Source organism: Polistes canadensis, unplaced genomic scaffold (assembly GCF_001313835.1).
Source record: "Polistes canadensis isolate GaletaPanama2010 unplaced genomic scaffold, ASM131383v1 scaffold_55, whole genome shotgun sequence".
Classification (NCBI taxonomy): Eukaryota; Metazoa; Arthropoda; class Insecta; order Hymenoptera; family Vespidae; genus Polistes; species Polistes canadensis.
This window is the reverse complement of record NW_014569602.1, coordinates 810,217-832,051: the sequence shown is the minus strand read 5'-3', so window position 1 is coordinate 832,051 and position 21,835 is coordinate 810,217. Positions and strand designations below refer to the sequence as shown.

Sequence of the window (21,835 nt, the reverse complement as noted above, 5' to 3'; positions counted from 1 at the left end):
TTATACGTATCATAATTTTTAGCTCTACATTGTTATTATTGTATTCATTATTCTATCATATTACGATTACAAAATAACGATCAATTAAAACGTCATCCACATCAAATTTATAGTAATAAGTTTATACAAATTTATACTACAATTTATTAATAATTACATTAATAAATATATAAGGTTTTTTTAAATAACATGTACATTAAAAATATTAATTCATAATTCGTGTAAAATATCGATATATCGATCGGTGGTCAAAATCAAAGACATCTAGTTATAGAATATGGATATATTACACACACAAATAACTATTGTTACTGTGATATAATGTAATTTGTAACTGTGAATGAAAAAAACATTCTTAATATTCTCAATATACTATAACATAATTTTTCTTTATTTAAATATAGTGCAGACAAGATATTATTTCATAATTTTATTACCAACTACAAGATTTGTCTAAACACGTGTTAAAGTATCTTAAATTGTAAGCTGTTTTTGAAACATTACAAAATAGATATAATAATAGAGATTTAATAATACAGGATACTGACGTTCACAATAACTTAATAATTATTTAAAAAGCATAACTTTTATTATATATAAAAATAATTCACAAAATGTTTCCTTTTAATCGTGCTTGAAAGTAATCTCCATCTCCTTTGGTGGCTTGTCTGTTTATTTCCTTATGACGTTCTCGGCTAACAATTTCTTCTATTATTTCACCTTCTCCTTTAATTAATCTGAAAAATTGTTATTATAATTCTATAGAATAAACAAAATTATGTATATGCACCATTGCGTAGATATACTATTACCTATATCTTCCTGTTTCATCATCGTATACCCTGCGTATCAAACTTTGTTTTTTTTCCCATTCTTCTTTTGTAATAGGAGCCATTAGTTTGGCTCTCTCTGACAAATCAGGTGGAATTTCTGCAGCAGTATCCTTAGTTTTTTCGGAAGTACGTTTTTTACTTTCAGTAGTCGACGACTTTTTCAACTTCTTCTTTGAATTTTTCTTCAACTTCCTCTTCTTCCTATGCTTCTTTACATTTTTTTTAACTCTTTTAGCTTTTTTTTTCTGTTTTTGACGTTTTCTTTCATCTTCGGAAGAATCAGAACTGCTGGTACTATTAGTACTGCTGCTGCTACTACTACTGGTACTACTGGTACTGCTGGTACTGCTACTAACACTGCTAGTACTACTTGTACTGGATGAACTGGAAGAAGAGGATGATCTTCTTTTCCTCTTTTTTTGAGTACGATGATCAGACTTTCTCTCCAAACAATCTGCTTTCCTTTTCTCTCTAATCTTTGTATGCGAAGGATCTACATTGGTTTTTATATTATGTATTTTGTCTATTTTTAATGAACATTTATCTTGTTTGGAACTACTGTCTCTAGAATTACTTTCTCCCACAAATTGATTAGATGCATCCTTGTTTGAATTCCTGTGATAATCAATATTTTGATCTTGATTATTCCGTGATCTATTGTAATTAGGTATTCTATTATTGTAATGCGTATAATAATTCCTCCCCTCATTATTACGCCTGTAGTATTGGTAATTGTTATACGGCATTCTTCTATTTCTATTATAAAATCTTCCATATTTATATGATCCTCTCATAGTTGTATTACCGCGTTCCCTGAAATTATGTGATGGCATATTGTAATTCCTTAAACTTTTATAATTGTTTACAGACCTGTCCATTCTTTGCAGTGCAATTCCATTTTTATATTCTTTAAATGTACGCTCATCGCAATCTTTTTTTTTTTTCTTAATTTTTTGCAATTTAGCCTCGTGGCTGGAAGTACTGGAAGAACTGGAACTACTCGAGCTACTTCTACGTCTTGACTTCTTCCTTTTATCTTTACTGCACGCGCTTCTTCTCTTTAACTTGCTGTCAGATTCATCGCTGTTAATAGATTGCGCCTGTTCCTTCATTCTGTGTCGTTTACTTCTCGAACTTCTCTCGCATTTAGTTTCATTACTTTCTCTGCCGCTCATAGTGAATTTATAAAAATAAATATATGAATATATTAAGCCTTTATATATTGTCCTTATAAGCCATATATTCTTCTTTAAAATCGTTATACCGTTAATTATACTTTTGGTAATATTATTACAAAACAGATATATTTATCCTGCTTCCATATTCACTTTTATTCAGTTAGTTATTGAATTTTTACGAACTATTTTTAATATGTTTTATTGTATATGCAATTGTTTAATGATCTACATGTAATTGAAATAACAGAAGTATTCAATTAATTACAATTTATTTGTAATTACACTCACAACTTTTACTCATACCGATCATTAACCTCTCTTTTTAATTATCAAACTTAATAACTTTAGGAAATAAAACTTTAACATAAAATGTCGCAGTCGAACGATTGGATTATTTAAGTATTTCTGCATGGATGTAACATGAAAAGTTCAACCGACTTTATCGTTCTCAATTTCGAAAACTGAAGCGAGATTAAAGGCAACCCCTCATGTTTGTGTACACTGATAGTGGGCCATCTATATTTTACTATAACAGAGGTTTCCATCGAAAAAACTATTTAACATAATAATAAACGTTGATAGACAATAAAAGAATTATATTTATTCCATATGTCTCTATGTATATTCATATATTAATATTTATATTGCAGCATAAAAAACACACATTTAATATTAAGATTTTTAATGAAAAAAATGTGTGTGCAAACTTTTAAGCAATCATTTGTTTTTCATTTTTCTTTAATTACTATCATTGTCAATGTGTGACAAATATTTACGGTTTAAATCTAAAGTTTCATTTAAATGAATCTTCTGAGAAAATTTAATATAAAAATAATGAAAAATACAAAATATGAGTGAAATTACGCTTGTTAACGTATGAAAATATAATTTTTGATAAAAAAAATGGCATCAGCAGCGCCAAGATGTTTTTGTAAGGACAAAGTTAGTTTGTATTAAATCATTATAATAATTATTTATGAAATAATTAATTGCACATTTATAAAAATATATTGCAGATAAGTGAGAAATTCACCGATCTCTATGCAGCACCGTCTCTCGAATTAAGAAAAATTATAGAAGCACTCAGTGTGCCTGGAAAAGGTTTATTGGCTAGCGACGAATCACCCATGAGTTTAAATGATAGATTTGAAGAAATTGGAATAGAAAATACAGAAGATTCCCGACGAGAATATCGACAAATGTTATTCTCTGCTTATAAGGTAAATCAGTTATTTAGGATAAACAAGGGTTTATCAATAAAGACGATTCCTACAATCGTAGCCCGAATTAACGAAATATATAAGTGGAATTATCTTGCATCATGAAACACTTTACCAAAAAACAACCGACGGCATCAGTTTCGCCGAGTTTCTTCAACAAAGAAACATCGTACCTGGTATTAAAGTGGACAAAGGCCTAATTGATCTATTTGGTACCGAAAAGGAATTGACAACAGAAGGCTTGGACAATTTGAAGGAAAGATGTATGCAATACAAGCGCGAAGGTTGCCACTTTACCAAGTGGAGATGCGTTTATTCAATTTCAGAAACGAAACCGAGTCGACTGCTTATGTCGGTAAATGCGAACACGCTTGCGAGGTAAATTGCATTCATTAAATATACATGTAACATATGTAATTATTAAATGCACAATATGTAATACTTATAGATTATCTCAAATATAACCGATTTTTGTATTCTATTAGGTATGCAACTATATGTCAAAGTGCCCGTTTAGTACCAATCGTGGAACCAGAAATATTAACTATTGGAGAACATAGTATAGAAAAAGCTTTACAAATTCACGAGCAGGTATTGTCCATTTTGTTTAGAGCTTTGAACGAGCACAGAGTTTATTTGGAGGGAATGATTCTCAAACCGGCAATGGTATTACCGGGTGTTAAAAATATCAAAAACTATACGCCGCAAGTCAGTTGATACGTATAAATGTGAACTAGTCATGTTATTCTGGAATTATTAACTGATAAATCTTAAATATCAATTCATTTATTTTTAGATTGTAGCTGAATACACATTGAAAGCGTTAAAAAGGACGGTGCCTCCGGCCGTACCAACGATTTTATTTTTAAGCAATGGGCAAACCGACGAGGACTCGATATTAAATTTAAACGCGATAAATACGTTTGAAGGAAAAAAACCATGGACTTTGAGTTTCTGTTATGGCCGCTGCTTACAAGTACTTAGCTAACTATCAAATCTTTCTCTTACGTTTGTTAGAATTTTATGATAATATATTTACGTATTTAATTAAATAAAGTATGAAGCTATGAAAACTTGGAAAGGAAACGTAGCAAACGTGGAAGCAGCACACTCGGTATTACTGGGAAGAGCTAAATTATGCTCCGAGGCGTCACTTGGAAAATTAGACATACAAAGCGTGCTCGCAAAAAATATTTCATAATTACGAATAATCGAAAATAATAACGTATAAATGTTGACGAAATTATTGGACCGATTAAATTAAATTATCGGGCGCGTGCAATTTTATCATAGCGTTATTTTTACAACGTAAGAAAAATATATTTACGTTTTAAATAAGAAAAACAGTCAACGGTTATCGGAATGGCCTGTCTTTTGATACGCAAACTCCACTTATTGGCTTTAATAATCGGAATAATGATATTTCGTGTTTAGGTTCTCAACATGAATGTGAATTATTTTATTTGTTGATCCAAAATCTTTGAGAATATTTAAGAGATCTTGCATAATAGTGCATTAATCTTGACAGTGAAAAAATGTCAAAAATTTGAAGTTAGAATGTCAAAAGAAGGTGCCCTTAGTTGACCTTTAAAGCGAAGGTTCTCAATAAAACGTGACTGGGTACGTGGATGATTCGTCGATTGTACGCTACGTGCCAGTTGAATCGTATCACGCTGAACGGACTACATATTATTCTTTTATTGGTCAATATGTCGTCATTCCCACGGAATTCCACCAATGAGAACACTTATTAGATGTTTCCTCGAATTAAACCGATCACATGATACCATTCGAAATTTCAAAATAATTTTGTCATTTCTTTTTTTTGTTAAATAAAAATATGTATTTAGGATATACTTTTTTAAAAGGTTACACTTGAAAATACTAGTAGGTGTAAAAATAAATTTGGTGCTTTATAATTTTGTATATTTATTTAGTATTTATTTAGTATTTATTTAGTATTTATTTATAGCATCGAATTAATTTTCACACCTAATGCAACAAGATATAATATTATATTTATTTTGAGAAAAAATGTTAGGTTGAGCACCGCGAAACAGCGCGCATTCCCGCGCACGCGCGAATAATGCTCCACAGGGCTTTGAAATCGCCGTGTTCCTTTGCTTTCCTCAGTTGCTCTTAAATCCACCGGTCGAGGAGTTTGTTAGAATAACGTTTGTGCATATTTTCGATAACGACAGTCAAATCCATCTCGATAATAGGTAAGTCGAACTTGTATCGGAATTATTGAATAAACGCTTATTACTGATTACCTCGACCAATCGATATCCACGATTTAATGCGAGAATAAAAGATCATTTAAATAATGGCTAACGCTACGAACATTTGACCTTGACTGACATTCGAATGACATTCGGCCGCCACCCAATTTTATCGTATTCTTCAACTGAAGTAATTATGACAACGTGAATTATTCGCAACGTTCTGTCTACTGATATCGATTTAACGTTAGTCTTAAATAATCTTTTTTTCCAGTAAGCAGCTGACAGATCCCAGTGTAAAAATAAAAAACTTTGATCGTACGATTAATACATTTTTACAGAAATAACCATAAAAGCGTTGTTCTTAGTGTTCGTTGTGTAATAATTATGTATAATTATATTTTGTCTTAGAAAATTGTCATACGAAAACTAACCTTAATTGAAAACGAAATAGATAAATCGATCTTTACTTTTTGGACAATCGATGATGACCTTAAAATAAAAAAAGATGCGTAGTAGTAAGTCAATCCGAAGTACATAGTTCTTAGAATGGAACAATATATATATGTATATATATATATATACAATATATATATATATACATATGTTTGAAATTTTATTTAAAGGTAATGGACGATATTAAACAAATAGTGAAACTTGGCCAAGAAATAAAACGTTGAGTGATGCCAACTTTTTTATTCGATATAGTAATAAATCCATCTTATAGATAATAGCATTCCGTAATCATATTATAAAAGTAATAAATAAGATTGTTGCAACAGGGCTTGAGGTAGAAACAGCTTATGCGAGTGCAAGCACGTTTAACACACGTGATTCACGAATGTGTCATTTTTTGAACTACTAATCCGTATTAAGTGGGATGCTTATTTAACTTATTTAAATACAAAGGAAAATACACAAATAATTACGTAAGCATACAATTAGTGACTGCAACTTAAAATTTGAATGTCTTTACAAATAGATATATCTGGTTTCGATGCTAATATAGTAATTATTCATTATAGGAAAAGTAGTTGTGTATCCAAAAAATCCATTTATCATTTCGTTTGTTCCTTCGTTAGTATGAGTATAATAGCTAGTATAATATCGCGCTTAAGGAACCAACAACAAACAGGTTTGTCGTGTTGCGCCAGAATATATCTAAGTATTAAAATTTGCATAGGATTGCGTGTACCAATCGATTGCGTGTATCTATTTTTGTATGTTCTGTATAGATATTAAATCTATTTGATAGATTTATAGATGTATATTGAAATCACAAAGTCCTATAATTCGCAAGTTATTGAAAAATGAAACAATTGTCACAGTTGCTCTAATCACCAATATCCCCATCTATCTTGAAACTCGCACAGAAAATAGCATTCTAATATAACTGAGATCCTTAGATCACGAATTCAGAACACGCAAGAGGAATTATATATCTTTACTTTCATTTTATTATGCGCGCATGCGAACGTAAAGAATGTTTGCGCGTGGTGCATTGCGGCTTGTAAAATGCCAACTATCTCCTTTCTCCCATATATGTGAGAGAGAAAAAAAGAAAACAGACGCACGTGTACAGATATTTTGGAAAAGTCAAGTTTACCGGCGAATACGAGGGAACCTCGCAAGCGCCGCGAGTATTGTCATCAATATCCGTCTTTTTTCTTCTTTTATATGTATATTTTTATCTTTTTTTTATATTATATTTATATATACATATAATTACGATGGAGCTCGAAGGTAAAAGGAGCGACGACAGCTTTAATTTTCTCCTTTATCATCATATTCCCTGTTTTTTAACTGACAATTTACATAATTGATAATGATTTCCATTCGCGTAGAAAATGGTAGCCGAAAAGTACGACAAGGCCGTTCCTGAGCTAAAGGAAGAATTGAAAAGGATTGCTGAACAGATCGTAGCTCCTGGAAAAGGAATTCTCGCTGCTGACGAATCTACGACCACGATCGGTAAACGTTTAAAGGACATCAATGTAGAGAACAATGAGGATAATCGTAGAGCATACAGACAATTACTTTTCACTGCGGCAAAGGTACGCGATTATTTTTTATTTTCAAATATACACTTGTGTAGATATTTACATTTTCTCCTTTATCAGCGATATCTTTTATGAAAAGAGTTAATGAACGAATAATACGTATAATAATTCTTATCGCGTTGTTACAATCTTGAATTATTTATATATACTCATTATATTCGTAATCGATGTTAAACTTCTACAGTCATTTGTTACTTTGGTACGCATTGTTCAATGAAAATTGAACAGAATCGATTGATATTTTAATTCATTTCAATGATTACTGCTACAAGAGACAAGTCAAAGGAAAAGGAAATGTAATTTATTATTACACAATTGTTCGCATAGCCAAAGAATAAGTTTCGTACAAATATTATCAATTTAAATATAATCAATTTTTGTGTGTGTATGTTATCTCTTTTAGGCGCTAATTATAAGTTTTTACATTTTTCTCCAATACTAAAAAATGATTATTTCAACAGGACGTCATTGGACAACATATCTCCGGTGTGATTCTGTTCCATGAGACTCTATATCAGAAGGCTAATGACGGTACGCCATTCGTGGAGCTTTTGAAACAACGTAACATCATTCCTGGCATCAAGGTTGATAAGGGTGTCGTGCCACTCTTTGGTACAAACGATGAATGTACGACTCAGGGACTAGATGACCTCCAAGCACGTTGCATCCAATATAAAAAGGACGGCTGTCATTTCGCCAAGTGGAGATGCGTTCTTAAAATCACAAAGGATACGCCAAGCAAGCTCGCCATCTTAGAAAACGCGAATGTTCTCGCTCGTTACGCTTCAATTTGTCAGAGCGCAAGAATCGTACCGATTGTTGAGCCCGAAATCCTTCCTGATGGTGATCACGATCTTGCTCGTTGTCAACAAGTTACAGAGGAGGTTCTCTCTGCTGTTTACAAGGTTAGAAAAATGTTGCAATAAAGCGTGTCAACTGGATGACACAAGATTTTGCCACAAATGATGCAACAAACAATCGCTATTTTAAATCCTATTTCAAACTAATACCTTAATAATATCAAAGGATCAACAGAGAGATTAAATCTTTCTTAACTTTTAGGCATTAGCCGATCATCATGTCTATCTCGAGGGTACTCTCTTGAAACCAAACATGGTAACAGCGGGCCAAAGTTGTCCGAAGAAGGCAATGCCTCAAGAAATTGCAGCAGCAACTGTAACCGCATTATTGCGTACGGTTCCACCTGCAGTACCTGGAATCACCTTCTTGAGCGGTGGACAATCCGAAGAAGAGGCCTCAGTGAATTTGGATGCCATCAACAAGTTCCCAGCTAAGAAACCTTGGGCATTGACCTTTAGTTACGGTCGTGCTCTTCAGGCCTCTGTTCTTCGCGCTTGGGCTGGCAAAACCGATCAAGTGACAGCGGGACAGGAAGAACTTATCAAGAGGGCTAAGGTAAAATTTTGTTTGCCTTTTTATCTTGCGTTAATTTCTTTTTATAATATCTAATTATTTGTAGAATTCTTTCAATCGATGTGTAAGCCTATCCTCTTTAATAGTATTTATTTATATACAGTGTTAATGTCTATGTTCTAAATTAGTGAATTACGTTTCTATTACTTTTCTCTACACCATACTATTCAATATGTAATAATGTAACATATTTTTTGATCTATTGTCAGTAAGCCTAATTTGTTTCTCTGTTCTGTTGTTTCTACAAATATATCACTAATTGTATTGTTTCGCTACTAATACTACGATAACAAAGTTTATCACTGATTTCTCTCTATAATAGAATAGTGGCTAATTTGTTTTTTTTTTTGCATGTCCATGAATCTTATGCTTATTTAGGCAAACAGTGCTGCTTGCCAAGGCAAATATGTTGCTGGCAGTATTTCTAGCAAAGCCGGTGACTCTTCTTTGTATGTCAAAGCTCATGCCTATTAAAATTCTCTTTCCTTACTCTGTGTGATGCTGTTTATGTACTACTATATAACAGTGAGTATATGACAATACACACAAACGTGTTTATTTATAATATAAACAGTTTACATTTATTTCCAAGTTTTGAAAAGTCTTTGAAAATTTTTGTTCGAAAGATTATCAATTAATTTTGTCGTAAAAATAAAATATACATTTGTCTATCTCTGTTTGTTAACAGGCCAACAGCGAATCGGCACTTGGCAAATACGCGGGAGGTGTCACAGGAGCTGCCGGCGATGCTGCACTTTTCGTAGCGAATCACGCATATTAAAGAAAAATCTTCAGTTAATAATAGTTTAGACATTCTTCAGTTCATCCGTCGAATACGATCATCGTCGATTCATTCTTTCAAAAAGTAATGAACAATAAAATATCAACAAGAGGATAATAATAATAATATTAAAGCAGAATAAAGTGGAATAAATCATCGAATAGATCATCGTCGATGATCGTTACGACTTTTATCGATATTTTTCACAGCGTTGACTTTCGACCTTACAGATCCCATAGGAGATAAATAATACGATTCCTCTCTCTCGTTCCTCTCTCGTTATTTGAATCATCGTCTACTTACTAAGAAATTTCATAAAAGTAATCTTGTATAGGGTATACCATATCCTGGATCTTAAAGATTTTTCAAATGTGATTGCGCACAATAAAATGGTGTACGAAAGTAACGTTGAAAATATTATCGATCGTAATTTTGAAGATTATTAAGAAAACAAAAGAAAATGAACAGGTGACAAAGCGTACATTTATGTAAAAAAAATGAAGTAATTAAATTCGACGATGACACGAGTTACAAGCCCAACACATACACGTACGAATACACGTTACATATTTTATTCTGTAACATATATAACAAATAAGAGAAAAAATCAGAAGAAATAAATATATATTACCGTCAGTGTCGTTATATATATAAAGTTTTACGTCTGTAAAAAGAATTATAAAGTAAATATATTAAATGTTGTTTGTTAGAAAGAGAATCCGACAATTACAAAAGCGTATTATCTTATACGATTGCATGTAATCTTTTATAGATATATTTAAGAAACATCGTATATTTGTACGTCGATGTTACATTACTATCTATTATTTTCATTATAATCTAGGCCACCAAAAAGAAAAAAAAATACATTGTGGAGGGTATTATTTTTGTTATTTATTGAAATTAATTTTTATCACCCATGTGAAAACTTTTCTCGTGAAAAATGTTTACAAATATATCCCAACTGTTTTACCATACTCTATTGTGTAATGTGTTACTATTGTGCCAGTAGGTGGCAATATTGAGAAAAATAATTTAAATTACTCGTCTAACCTCCATATAATTGAAGCTTGAACAACATGTTATATACAGTTTGATATAGTCGAAGTATATAAGTGGACGTATAGTTTGATTATAATGAAAAAAACATGTAATGCTAATATGAAATGTAACTTCTAGAACTGAATGAATAAATATGCCTAAGACGTATTCAATGGCACGAAGAAGTTATGGAAGAGGCAGAAATAGTGGAACACTTTTACGGAGTATATTTATTATATTGTTTGAATTCAAAGTACAAAGGCAGAACTTATATAGGTTACACTGTAGATCCACGACGTAGAATTAAACAGCATAATGCCGGTAAAAAGCACGGCGGTGCATGGAGAACTAGCGAGAGAGGTCCATGGTAATAGTTACGATTGACATCAAATTAATGGTTTATCATAAAAGATTTGCAGGATTGAATTTTGTTTCTTTAGGAGTATGGTGTTAATTGTTCACGGCTTTCTTAACAGTACTTCTGCATTGAGGGTACGTAAACTACCGTACAAAAAAAAAAGGCTTCCTAGGCTTTGAAAGAATAGTAATTGCTTATGTGTGTTTAGTTATGTATTTTATTATGTCAATTGAAATATGTTTTAATGTATTGTACATAGTTCGAATGGGCATGGCAGCATCCTCATGCGAGTCGACGTTTGAAGCATGTGTCGAAAAAAAAATCAACTCAAAAATCGATCGAATTTTATTTGATGGTTCTCTCGGAAATGCTCAAAGTCGGACCCTGGTGTCGTTTACCTTTAACAATTCGTTGGCTGGACGATGACTTTGCACAATTGTATTCCACTTCCTTTTCACCGCCTTTACACATGCCAATATGTTACGGACAAGTTCTGCCACGAAAGGTTACTAAGGAAAGTCCAATAAAAGAGAATAATGTCGAATCAACAATGGAAGATCATATTCCCGTACTCGTTTGTTCAATTTGTGGATTAATCAGCGAAAAAAACAATTCCATTAAGTGTATAAAACCTAACTGTCGACTGATAGCACATTTAATTTGTTTGGCTAAGCGTTTTTCTAAAGACGATCAAATCTTACCGATCGAAGGTACATGTCCTTCCTGTAATACTAACGTCCTTTGGGGTGACTTGATAAAAAAGATGATCGGTTGTTATCAGGATTTACAAAGTAATGTAAAAGAAGACAATTTTATGCTCGTAATTAGTAGCGACGAAGATATCGTTAATTAATCATTCGTTTATTATCGTATTTTATTAAAAAAGACAATAAGAAAATAATTCTTTATAACTCATTCTCACGATCTCATGAACGTTATTTGAACAATATACAAATATATTTGTTGTGCTAGATTTTAAATTGTAATATAAATACCACTTTAATATGTAATTAGCGCGCGCGTAAAGTGTACCGTTAGTACTTTTGTCATACGTGATCAAATAATGATGCACATATCGTGCTGTTCATAATTGTTAACTAACATTTAGGTCACAGCAGTCATTTTCTTTGCCGTCGTCAAGTCGATGTTAATCACAAAATACATACATACGTACGTACATATACACGACTATTATAACTAATAAATAAATTAGTAATTAAATATTTAAAAAAACGCGTATTATACATATATCCTTGTGCTTAAAATGCAGATCATTTCAGTTTTCATTAGAATAGATCAGGGATCAGATCGTCGTCAGCATAGTCGGCATAATCTTCCGCGCCAGGAGGTACGAATATTCCTCCAAGAACACCAGAAATATTTTCACCTAATCCCATCGATGTAGCCACACCAAAAACTAGTCTCATCACGAGCAACCTTATAAAATTCACCGGATTAGTCTCCTTACTTTGTAACGACAATTGTTTCGTTTTCTTAGATCGACATTCGACCTGCACGATCTGTAAATTATAATTGAAAAAAGTCTGGCTTTACATAATATGAAATTTCAAGATTATTGAATAAAACAATCGAACGAATGAAATAAACAATCGACGTTTAATTCATCAATATGCGTGGCATCGTAGCATGAATAATTTTCCGATGAATCAAGCAAATAAATTGATCGATCCAATTGAAAATGATAATTTGAAAATGATAATTTGAAAATGAATAGAAATTGTACTTACACTCAAACATACGAATATTAAAGCAAATAACGTAATTGTCACTTTCATCTTTTAAATCTGGCTTGGCGTTAATCGCTTTCGATTCTCGTCCTTGACACGAGAAGCACGTGCAACAGGAATGTTTTATAAACGAAAGAAGCAATCTCACAGAAGTAGAAGAATCGATCGATTTCCACAAAAACAGGCGCGGTTAAAATAAGTTATTCGTAAAAAATAATGTATATTATGATAAAAGCCTCGGCGTGTTCGGTAAAATGGTTCGATTAGACAGGCGCTCGTGAAGGGACACAAGAGAAATAAGCATTAGCTTCGTGATCGCAGAACCTAAGTTCTTCTTCCACGATAACGGTAAACGACGAAAAAAGGCATCCAGGCCATCTCCTGTTCGTATAATACGCGCGTAAGGTTGGGGCGCCAGTAACGAGCTAGCAGAAGATTCGAACGATGGCCAAACGCAATCAAGAGAAATGTTCCCCTTAATTAGTTTTCAAATAAGAAATATATATATATATATATATATATATATAATTATTATTGTAACACATTACGATACACGGTTTGAATTTTATTCTAAAGAAAATTGATCGAGAAGTTATTCGCACGTTGATTATAAAAGACAAAAGGCACCATCCTTGTTTGATGATAATTTTACCAATCAAATGGGTCATAAATAATAAATCTTGAGAAGTCTCTCCTTACCTTTGACATGAGATCCCATTAAAGAAATTCGGTATAGCATAGTAGTTCCCGGTTACCTAGAAAATCGTAGGACCAATTCGGGCAAGCTAGCGAAAGAAAATGACAAAAGTGAAAAGTATCGTTCGTGAATGAATAAACGATGTGAGGGTGGGTCAATTGAATGGTAATTAAACGACGCGTCGAACGATGACGAAGCCGGCCCACGAAAAAGATATACAATGACGCACTTCGTTAGAGCCATCGAAGGACGAGAAGATAGGCTCAACGTATCAACATTCCCTTTAGATTCACCGGCCGATTCGAGCGAAAGGAACAAACCCAGCCCCTTCCTATTAGGTTTGTAATGAAAGGCAGGATGCGACTGGGACCGGACGTGACAGTCCTAGAATACGCAAACAGTTCCAGAAACGAAGGAAACCAACTAGCCGTTCGACGATGATGACTCCGACATCCAAGACCGACGTCCAACACTCGTTATCGAAAAGATCTTTTTTTCTTCTTTTTTTCTTCTTTTTTTCTCAAGGAAATGTTACAATCAAAAGTATTGCCCACCTAATCTCACACACCTGAGAAAATGCATCTCCGAAATATTGATCCGATATCATTCTAACCGCATGCCATTCTACGGTGCGGAATTTTCGCGTGACTGCTCTTGTGACTGCTTTCAAAGGTTTCTTCGAGCGTAAGAAATCTAGCATTTCTTATGTGAAATGTTAAACATTTCGTAAAAAGCAAATTTTATTGAAAATAGCCGATAAAACGAGAAGAACGAGAAGAACGAGAATTGTTTTTAACGAAATATAAATACTAATGATATGATGCCTGAAAAGTGACGTGTAACTTTCTATGAGAGCTTTGACACCCTATGTGTAGGCGCAGTTGCAGTAAGTTAGATAATGTCCTCCTGTCAGAAGGTCTATGAACTCCGCAAGCGCATTTGCTTCGTATTGCAGTAATGTGCGCGGTACTATGTTTAAAGTATCGCAATGATACGATACTTATTGATCATGCTAGTTTATCCAATAATTGGATATTTTTGGAATTTTTGATATTACTTTTCAATGTCTCTTTTGACACTTCCCTAACAGCTAATAAAAGTTTTTGAATGAATTGTAAAACGGATCATTATTGACAAGAGAGCTGGCGGTAGCTAGGAGAAGACACGCGTTTCTATCTGTTCTTCGGAGCATATTCCTCTTTCTCGACACTATTTTTCGAGAGAGAGAGAGAGAGAGAGAGAGAGAGAGAGAGAGAGAGAGAGAGAGAAAGAAGGAGAGACGAAAAGAGGGAGAGAAAGGACTCTTGGCGATCAGCTCTCACCGGCAGTGCGTGGTGCACCCTCATTGATGACACTCCATTCGGCGCATGCTCGAACTTTCTTTCGAATTTTCCTTCAAACTCTTCGTTTTCCGTTTGAAACGTTTACAAATTTTCGGCTTAATTCGATCATCAAATGGATAGGAAAGATGATAAGAAAGACGATAGAATCGTGATTATGCAATCCGTAAAGAACGTTTGTTCGGAATTTCGAGATCACCTAATCGAAATGTGAATTTTGTTAAAATTTTGTAAGAATTTTGTGACCGTGCGAGAGAAATTGGTGTACGAGATAATAAAAAAAGAAATAACAAAAGAAATCATTGTTTATCGAAGAAAATATATAATTGAAATTTGTTCGCAAAGATGAAAGTCAACGATGGAAAAAGAATGAATGCGGAAACGGTGAAAGTTGGTTGTTTTCAGATGGTCCTTGTATTAATATTTTGCATAAATTACATCATCGTGTCTATGAATCATGCCTTACCGGCTTTTCATAATTACACACCGAAATTTTATTGTCAGGTAATAATCACGAGAGTGTATATTATATTATATATATTATATTTAAGAGTTAATGGGGCTTGATCAGTCATTGGCTTAGATCTCTATCAAAGTATGCTGATAAAAGGGTGAAAGGTGAAGAAGCACCTTTTCACTTTGGTGAAAATGAATTTAGAAAAATATCGTTATTCCAGCCAAGGAATACAACGAGCAGAACTTATGGCTGTCGAATCGAAAATAATTGGACAATCGAATCCAACTGGAGCTCCTCCTGTTCCGGCGACGACTATCGATTCGCGATCGAGCTCGGTGAGAACAGCGTCGTCACCGAATGGATCTTGATATGCGAAAGAAGATATCTGACGTATCTAGGGTCAGCGATCTATTATTTTGGTGCTTTGATCGGTGCTTGGATCGCTGGAATTCTGGCTGATCGGATTGGAAGACTACCAGTTCAAGCAATTTGTCTTTACACGCAAGGCACTATGGCTGTTGCGCTTTACGTCGTACAGGTAAAATCAAATAAAACTTTTCCAACGATATTATTATTATTATTATTATTATTATTATTATTATTATTATTATTAATCGGCGAACATTAAATAATGCCGTAGAACTATCCTACATTTTTGGCACTTCGTGGCTTCCAAGGTATTTTCGTGCAAGGCCTACAAAACTCAACGTACATCTTATCCCTGGAATTGTTCCCCAGTAAATCGCGAACTCTCGTCGCTCTGATCATGCAAATCGCTTGGGCTATCGGCTTGATACTCCTAGCGATATTAAGTTACGTTATACCAGATTGGAGAATTCTGCAGCTGGCTGTTTCCGTACCCACAGCGATAACAGTTCTATATATCTGGTACATGGCTCGATTACAATAATTATGATAATAGTTCGAGACTCGTTGAATTTGTCGAACATTTTTAAATATTATTCAACTCGTTTAGCTTACATTTTTATCCTACAGGATAATACCCGAGTCCCCGCGATGGCTGTTGGCTAAAAATAAATTAACGGAAGCCGATATGGCGTTGGAAAGAATCGCGAAATATAACGGGTGTTGCATGAGAATACACAGAGAGAACATTATTAAGCCTGAGCCCGTTGTTAAAGAAAATCCGATACCAGTGAAGCCGGAAAGGAAATCACGCGTTTCGAGTGTCGACTTGAAGAAATCCAAAACTCTTGAAGTAACGATAAGACGGCAAGACGAAGTGACCAAATTGCTGAGTTCACCGGATTCGAATCAGCAAAAAGACCAATGTATGAGGATTCAAAAACTCAAAAAAGTATTTCTTTTTAACAGAATAATTTGTATATTATTAAATAGAAAAATAATCTACAAATTTCTTGTGTGTCTCGCTCCTACTTTAGCCAGAAATTCCATCGACCAAACATCCAAAAAACGACTTTCATCGATGAACGTCGAATTACGAAGAGAAAATGACGTAGAAAATGAAATAAAAAATTCACCATCTTGTTCGAGCAATAATCGAAAATCCAAAAGAAGTTCTCAGTCCTTCTATGATCAAAATACACCCTCGAGGATCGACGAAGAAATCGTCGTGCTTAGAAATCCAAGAAAGCTTGAAGAAGCGAATGATAATGAAATCAAAATAGACGACAATGTCGAGGAAAAATTGCAAAAAGTAAAAAACAAAAGCTTACAGAAGTTATTTAAACGACCATTAATAAGGAAGTATAGTCTTGTGATGGCTTTCCAGTGGTAATCATTTGAAAATATATAATTATCCAGTTAGCTGCGGCGAACCTATTTGAAAAGTGTCTACTTAAAATGAAACGATGACGAATATATTTGTTGTAAAATTAAATTCTAATAAAAAAAGATCGAAAAATCAATTAGTTGAGTAGTTTTCATTAAAAATACAATTGAAATAGCAAATGGTAACTATTTTTTCCGTACTACGAGTATATAAGTCAATCGCAGCTAACTGGTTAAACGTTTAATTTGATAAATCCATTTTAAGGGGTTAACGTCACTCTAGTTCTACGTAAATTAGTCTATCTTTGAGAATTTTTGATGGGAATGTGGTAATGGACAAATGTATGACAAATTTGTGAATGTTGCCGAAAGTGTAATGAATTCTCAAAAATGGTTGATTCTCCGAGAGCTAAAGTAACGCGTTACCCCCTTTAAAGCCATAATATTTGGACCGTTTCTTTTTGTTTTTTTTTTCAAGGTTTTCATCCTCTATGGCGTGTTATCTTTTAGCATTGCTTCTGCCAACTTTTAACGTAAACAGACACGTAACTTTTGCATTAGGAGGAGCTTTAGAAATTGCTGCTTATACGTTTATATATTTCGTATTGTCCAGATATGGAAGACGAATACCATTAAGCATATGTCAATTTACAAATGGCGCGATATTAATTATGTTGTCTATTCTAATTATTATGATAGATTCTTCTTTAGCCTGGAAAGGTGATTGACAAAAAATTCATTGGTATTCGTTGGTATTAAAATCAATAATTCCAAAGATTATTTTTCTCCGCTTAAATAGATCTCACGAAGACTATAATATTGTTATTTGGTAAAGTAACAGTAATAAGCACTATTGCTGTAACATATCTCTACGCTGCTGAACTATTTCCAACTGTTTTAAGAGGAACCTGTTTAGGTTTATGCACAGTTTTTGCTGAGATTGGTTTTTTAAGTATACCTCATGCGTTATCATCAGTACGTTAAGAATATCATCGATTTAAATTCTTCACTTTTATGCTATTAGATAATTATATCAATTATTAAATACTATTTTTGTTGTGTTTTTATTTTTTTCAGGAAGAATATGTGCCAATTAGCATGCCGTTAGCGATCGTTGGTATTCTGTGTTTTATATCGGGTATACTAGCAATCGTTTTGCCAGAAACATTGAATAAAATTCTACCCGATACGATAGAAGATATTGAAGAAATGTTCGTTAAAAAAACGGATCAAATAAACGACGAAGAAATAGTTAACGAGAATAAAGATATTGCAAAAGACGATCTTAAGGAGAGAGAAATACTAAGAGAGAAACTTTTTTCGGAGGATTGGGTGGACGCCGGAAACGGTATATTAGTTAATTTTTCCGAAAACAAAAATGCAGATTGTCCGCGCGATTAGCCGAAATGTTCTTTAGTGAAAATGTATTTTTTTGTTTCTTTTCAATTTTAATACAGGTTCACAAACAATCTGATGTAAATGTGTATAATGCGCTTACCACTAGAAATGTAAGTTTTATTCGTCAGGGACTTATGTATTTATTATTTTACATTTTTAAGAATAATTTAGAAACTTAATCAATTATTGTATATACTTTTACTTTCATTCATATAAATTCATTTTTGGAATTAAAACCGTTTGACAATGAAAATCTTTTAACGAGACTGAGGAAAAAAAACTGATTCGCTATGTAAAATATGATATTTGTATGTAGCATATAAAACACATTGTGTGTCCAAAAATATAATTGATGATGTATTAAATGCAGATAAATATTTTATTGAAAATATATCACAGTTTAGCAACATGATTAATAAGCCCATCCATATCAAAGAAATCACAATATAAAGATATATTTCTAAGTAATATCTCCTATGGTTTATATATCGTTAAAATTTCCTAATATACCAGACGTATCTCTCTCTTTCAAGGAACTTTAGATTGTACAATACCATTATTTTGCGGATTTACATGTGGAGTCTGCTCCGCTGCTGTCTGTAAAAGTCTTATCCTACGTCTAGTATAATGTTGCCAAAGCAAAATCTGCTGATCGTCTATAAATTTGGTGCATTGCGAGCTGACGGCTTCTCTTCTGAAGTGTTCGTATTGCAATAAGTCTAAGAAGTACAAACACATGGGATATCTCAAATATTTAACATATTCTGGCTCTTTCCAATAGAGAAGATATTTAAGGTAGTTTATAAATGTGGCGTCCTTAAAATAACCTCGTTGTGCTAAAACTACAAAAGTTAAATAAGAAATGTGAAAATAAAACGTCTGCGGTATAAAATTGTACATACAATTAAGGTAATTTGGATTTGCAAGACATTGAACAAATTCCAGTTCAACTTGGAACCTTAGACGCTGTTGATCGTCTGTTTCCGTACCTCCTTAAAAAAAATATAATCGATTGGAAAGTTATAAAATCGCTGAAAAAAGAAACTTTGTTATTGAGTCGTTAAAACATACATACCATTCATTCCGATAAAAGATGGTTTTCTGCCTTTCATGAGACCTGGAGGATCATCCAGACGGTTCATAATACGCTAACCTACCACGTTTCGATAATTTTTGACCGTAACATGAAAATACTAACCATCAAAGAAAGAAGAAAGAAATAGAAAAATTGTTATGAGGAAACGTGTAACCGTGCGTGTAACGATCTTCGTACATCCATATTAAGACGCGTGTCGCCACTATGCGGAAACCGATAAAATTAAAAACAAAACTCCGTTGGTAAGTAGGACTTACTTGCTTCCTACGGCCGTCGCGAGATAGCGCCAACATTTTCTTCACGAGAGGCGCCACGTTTTCAAATATTTCTATCATTCTTTTAATTATTTTATTTCAAAATGTGCCAATATTTATTGAATGCGAAATCACAAAATTACCCGTATAAATGTGCATAACTTGTACATCTTTCGACGCAATAATAAATATAATTTATTAATAAGTCTGTAGAATTTCAAGAACATCTAATTATAAAGAATTACAAATTTACTTTTCGATATATAATTTTAACATCAAGGATGGAATTTATACGTCTTTCTGTCGTACTTTTGACTAGATTATATACAATTACATCTATAATATCGATTAATTTATTTTGTTTTTTGTCAGTTATAAATAAAACTGCTCGTCTCCTAGTTAACAGTTTCATTCTTGTTATAACATCGAAAGGTTTAACTTATCTTTATTAAAAGCAACCATTGTGTGTGGAGGTATATCACTACATCGAGTGTTTAAATTGGAGTAAATATAGAAGGAAAATTACTTTGATACTTTGAATACTTTTGCGCTTTATTGCAGCACTTCCGTTTACAAAAAGAAAATGAGTTTAATACCAAGAATCAGTTATGAGGAAGAATTAAAAAAAAATGTTGATTTAAAGGACTCTGATATAGAAATATTAAGGGAATGGTGCAACAAGCAGCCACATTTACCAAAAATCACGGACAGCGAATTGGCATTATTTTTACACAGCAATTATTACCGATTGGAGCCAACAAAAGTTACGATAGATACGTACTATACTGTACGAACTCACGTTCCTGAGTTCTTTTCTAACAGAGATCCGCTTGGATCAAAGTCCCTTCGACAAATAATGAAAGTTGTGTAAGTAATACAATTTTTGTCGATCTAATGATTATTATTTATAGAAAATCTTTGTCTACAGTGCAGAAATACCATTGAAGGAAACAACGAAAGATGGTTATAAAATAATTTTCTGCAAACTACTTGACACCGATCCTTCGCATTATGTTTACAACGACGGTATGAAATATTTTAGCATGATTTTAGATTATTGGCTTTATATCGAAGGTACAGGAATTGGTCATATAATTCTGATTGATATGGAAAATGTAAGCTTCGGTCACGCAGGCCGATTGAGTCCTATGGGACTGAAGAAGTTTCTTTACTATTTGCAAGAAGCTTTACCTGTTCGTCTGAAAGGTTTACATTTCATGAACACAACAGCGGTTATGGATATCATTCTAAATATGATGAAACCTTTCATGAAAAAAGAATTGATGGATGTGGTACGATTATTATTGATTTAATATTGATATCTACTATAGTGTATATATATATATACATACACTACTATAGTGTATATATATATACACACACACACACACACATGGTGTAATTAGTTTCGGTTGTTCTTTTTTAGTTGCACGTGCATTCCACATTGGAAAGCGTCGCTAAATTTATTCCATTAGAAATATTACCAACCGATGTGGCCGGTAAAGCAGGTCTTACCAAAGATTTACACGAAGAATATATAAAAAAGCTCGAAGATCATCGACCTTGGTTCCTACAAGATGAGATGAGTGGTCGAGTAAATGAGGCTCTGAGACCTGGTCAAAGTAAAAATGCAACGGATCTTTTTGGAGTCGAAGGGAGCTTCAAGAAGCTTGAAATAGATTAACATAATGAAATAGATATTTTGTACGAATTATTTACAATGAAAAATGTGATTTATAATGAAATCTTAATTAAGAATAAATACTAAATCTCAAATAAATTATCCTTAATCATTTTTTTTGTGTAATCTACGTTTAATACACCAAATACATAATCAAATGAAGCATTATGACACGCTCGTGTAGATTTTTTTTGGAGAAACAATTATACTTACGTATTTTCAAAACTATTTCTATTCTGTGTACTTTGATCTGTTATAACACCTAACAATTATCCCGTAACTTCA

The 21,835-nt window shown here is 33.1% G+C and overlaps 7 protein-coding genes across 14 annotated transcripts; 4 read left to right on the top strand and 3 right to left on the bottom strand.

The window, feature by feature from the left end:
- Nucleotides 1–210: 210 nt before the first annotated feature.
- On the bottom strand, nucleotides 211–2,537 carry LOC106785746 (uncharacterized G-patch domain protein DDB_G0278987-like). 2 transcript variants are annotated; one of them, XM_014746460.1, is made up of 3 exons: nucleotides 1,704–2,537; nucleotides 813–1,646; nucleotides 211–737 (listed from the first exon to the last, which is right to left on the bottom strand). In XM_014746460.1, the coding sequence occupies exons 1-3, from the start codon at nucleotides 2,006–2,008 to the stop codon at nucleotides 608–610; spliced, it is 1,269 nt and encodes a 422-aa protein (XP_014601946.1). In that variant the 5' UTR covers nucleotides 2,009–2,537; the 3' UTR covers nucleotides 211–607. The 2 variants fall into 2 exon arrangements, with proteins under 2 accessions (XP_014601946.1, XP_014601945.1); XM_014746459.1 differs by having other exon boundaries at nucleotides 813–2,537.
- Nucleotides 2,538–2,709: 172 nt separating this feature from the next.
- On the top strand, nucleotides 2,710–5,154 carry LOC106785748 (fructose-bisphosphate aldolase-like). The gene is made up of 6 exons (XM_014746461.1): nucleotides 2,710–2,953; nucleotides 3,028–3,231; nucleotides 3,293–3,609; nucleotides 3,717–3,939; nucleotides 4,028–4,207; nucleotides 4,289–5,154. Exons 1-6 carry the CDS (start codon nucleotides 2,915–2,917, stop codon nucleotides 4,430–4,432), a joined length of 1,107 nt encoding a protein of 368 aa, XP_014601947.1. The 5' UTR covers nucleotides 2,710–2,914; the 3' UTR covers nucleotides 4,433–5,154.
- Nucleotides 5,155–5,344: 190 nt separating this feature from the next.
- LOC106785716 (fructose-bisphosphate aldolase-like) lies at nucleotides 5,345–10,353 on the top strand. Of its 2 annotated transcripts, XR_001381557.1 has the most exons (6): nucleotides 5,345–5,453; nucleotides 7,298–7,507; nucleotides 7,975–8,418; nucleotides 8,576–8,929; nucleotides 9,326–9,472; nucleotides 9,636–10,353. XR_001381557.1 is itself a non-coding variant. In XM_014746400.1 (5 exons), exons 2-5 carry the CDS (start codon nucleotides 7,301–7,303, stop codon nucleotides 9,726–9,728), a joined length of 1,098 nt encoding a protein of 365 aa, XP_014601886.1. In that variant the 5' UTR covers nucleotides 5,346–5,453; nucleotides 7,298–7,300; the 3' UTR covers nucleotides 9,729–10,250. The 2 variants fall into 2 exon arrangements, 1 of the variants encoding a protein (XP_014601886.1); XM_014746400.1 differs by lacking the exon at nucleotides 9,326–9,472 and having other exon boundaries at nucleotides 5,346–5,453; nucleotides 9,636–10,250.
- Nucleotides 10,354–10,816: 463 nt separating this feature from the next.
- Nucleotides 10,817–18,904, top strand: LOC106785715 (solute carrier family 22 member 8). Of its 4 annotated transcripts, XM_014746396.1 has the most exons (10): nucleotides 10,817–11,136; nucleotides 11,210–11,261; nucleotides 15,590–15,907; nucleotides 16,010–16,257; nucleotides 16,366–16,661; nucleotides 16,773–17,124; nucleotides 17,600–17,841; nucleotides 17,921–18,096; nucleotides 18,199–18,469; nucleotides 18,579–18,904. In XM_014746396.1, exons 1-10 carry the CDS (start codon nucleotides 10,958–10,960, stop codon nucleotides 18,593–18,595), a joined length of 2,151 nt encoding a protein of 716 aa, XP_014601882.1. In that variant the 5' UTR covers nucleotides 10,817–10,957; the 3' UTR covers nucleotides 18,596–18,904. The 4 variants fall into 4 exon arrangements, with proteins under 4 accessions (XP_014601882.1, XP_014601881.1, XP_014601885.1 ...); XM_014746395.1 differs by lacking the exon at nucleotides 18,579–18,904 and having other exon boundaries at nucleotides 18,199–18,537; XM_014746397.1 differs by lacking the exons at nucleotides 10,817–11,136; nucleotides 11,210–11,261; nucleotides 18,579–18,904 and adding an exon at nucleotides 13,612–15,416 and having other exon boundaries at nucleotides 18,199–18,537.
- Nucleotides 12,249–13,592, bottom strand: LOC106785719. Of its 2 annotated transcripts, none has more exons than XM_014746405.1 (2): nucleotides 13,575–13,592; nucleotides 12,249–12,647 (listed from the first exon to the last, which is right to left on the bottom strand). In XM_014746405.1, exons 1-2 carry the CDS (start codon nucleotides 13,581–13,583, stop codon nucleotides 12,414–12,416), a joined length of 243 nt encoding a protein of 80 aa, XP_014601891.1. In that variant the 5' UTR covers nucleotides 13,584–13,592; the 3' UTR covers nucleotides 12,249–12,413. The 2 variants fall into 2 exon arrangements, with proteins under 2 accessions (XP_014601891.1, XP_014601890.1); XM_014746404.1 differs by lacking the exon at nucleotides 13,575–13,592 and adding an exon at nucleotides 12,876–13,337.
- On the bottom strand, nucleotides 18,706–19,823 carry LOC106785718 (mediator of RNA polymerase II transcription subunit 31). The gene is made up of 3 exons (XM_014746403.1): nucleotides 19,595–19,823; nucleotides 19,422–19,511; nucleotides 18,706–19,361 (listed from the first exon to the last, which is right to left on the bottom strand). Exons 1-3 carry the CDS (start codon nucleotides 19,659–19,661, stop codon nucleotides 19,048–19,050), a joined length of 471 nt encoding a protein of 156 aa, XP_014601889.1. The 5' UTR covers nucleotides 19,662–19,823; the 3' UTR covers nucleotides 18,706–19,047.
- On the top strand, nucleotides 19,787–21,663 carry LOC106785717 (alpha-tocopherol transfer protein-like). 2 transcript variants are annotated; one of them, XM_014746401.1, is made up of 4 exons: nucleotides 19,787–19,857; nucleotides 20,431–20,736; nucleotides 20,798–21,161; nucleotides 21,296–21,663. In XM_014746401.1, the coding sequence occupies exons 1-4, from the start codon at nucleotides 19,820–19,822 to the stop codon at nucleotides 21,551–21,553; spliced, it is 966 nt and encodes a 321-aa protein (XP_014601887.1). In that variant the 5' UTR covers nucleotides 19,787–19,819; the 3' UTR covers nucleotides 21,554–21,663. The 2 variants fall into 2 exon arrangements, with proteins under 2 accessions (XP_014601887.1, XP_014601888.1); XM_014746402.1 differs by lacking the exon at nucleotides 19,787–19,857 and adding an exon at nucleotides 20,236–20,342.
- Nucleotides 21,664–21,835: the final 172 nt, after the last annotated feature.

Excerpts from the sequence above, each read along its gene's own strand:
- LOC106785717 (XM_014746401.1), top strand. The coding sequence starts at position 19,820 with ATGCGGAAACCGATAAAATTAAAAACAAAACTCCGTTG. Across the intron at positions 20,737-20,797 it reads CGACAAATAATGAAAGTTGT|TGCAGAAATACCATTGAAGG; the intron begins GTAAGTAATACA and ends CTTTGTCTACAG. Across the intron at positions 21,162-21,295 it reads AAAAAGAATTGATGGATGTG|TTGCACGTGCATTCCACATT; the intron begins GTACGATTATTA and ends GTTCTTTTTTAG.
- LOC106785748 (XM_014746461.1), top strand. The coding sequence starts at position 2,915 with ATGGCATCAGCAGCGCCAAGATGTTTTTGTAAGGACAAA. Across the intron at positions 3,232-3,292 it reads TGTTATTCTCTGCTTATAAG|CCCGAATTAACGAAATATAT; the intron begins GTAAATCAGTTA and ends CTACAATCGTAG. Across the intron at positions 3,610-3,716 it reads AATGCGAACACGCTTGCGAG|GTATGCAACTATATGTCAAA; the intron begins GTAAATTGCATT and ends GTATTCTATTAG.
- LOC106785719 (XM_014746404.1), bottom strand. The coding sequence starts at position 12,923 with ATGAAAGTGACAATTACGTTATTTGCTTTAATATTCGTATGTTTGAGT. Across the intron at positions 12,648-12,875 it reads TAATATTCGTATGTTTGAGT|ATCGTGCAGGTCGAATGTCG; the intron begins GTAAGTACAATT and ends TATAATTTACAG.
- LOC106785716 (XM_014746400.1), top strand. The coding sequence starts at position 7,301 with ATGGTAGCCGAAAAGTACGACAAGGCCGTTCCTGAGCTAAAGGAAGAA. Across the intron at positions 7,508-7,974 it reads TACTTTTCACTGCGGCAAAG|GACGTCATTGGACAACATAT; the intron begins GTACGCGATTAT and ends TTATTTCAACAG. Across the intron at positions 8,930-9,635 it reads AACTTATCAAGAGGGCTAAG|GCCAACAGCGAATCGGCACT; the intron begins GTAAAATTTTGT and ends GTTTGTTAACAG.
- LOC106785746 (XM_014746459.1), bottom strand. The coding sequence starts at position 2,008 with ATGAGCGGCAGAGAAAGTAATGAAACTAAATGCGAGAGAAGTTCGAGA. Across the intron at positions 738-812 it reads GATGAAACAGGAAGATATAG|ATTAATTAAAGGAGAAGGTG; the intron begins GTAATAGTATAT and ends ACAATTTTTCAG.
- LOC106785715 (XM_014746395.1), top strand. The coding sequence starts at position 10,958 with ATGGAAGAGGCAGAAATAGTGGAACACTTTTACGGAGTATATTTATTA. Across the intron at positions 11,137-11,209 it reads ACTAGCGAGAGAGGTCCATG|GAGTATGGTGTTAATTGTTC; the intron begins GTAATAGTTACG and ends TTGTTTCTTTAG. Across the intron at positions 16,662-16,772 it reads GAATCAGCAAAAAGACCAAT|CCAGAAATTCCATCGACCAA; the intron begins GTATGAGGATTC and ends CTCCTACTTTAG.
- LOC106785718 (XM_014746403.1), bottom strand. The coding sequence starts at position 19,661 with ATGAACCGTCTGGATGATCCTCCAGGTCTCATGAAAGGCAGAAAACCA. Across the intron at positions 19,512-19,594 it reads ATCTTTTATCGGAATGAATG|GAGGTACGGAAACAGACGAT; the intron begins GTATGTATGTTT and ends ATTTTTTTTAAG. Across the intron at positions 19,362-19,421 it reads AAATCCAAATTACCTTAATT|TTTTAGCACAACGAGGTTAT; the intron begins GTATGTACAATT and ends TAACTTTTGTAG.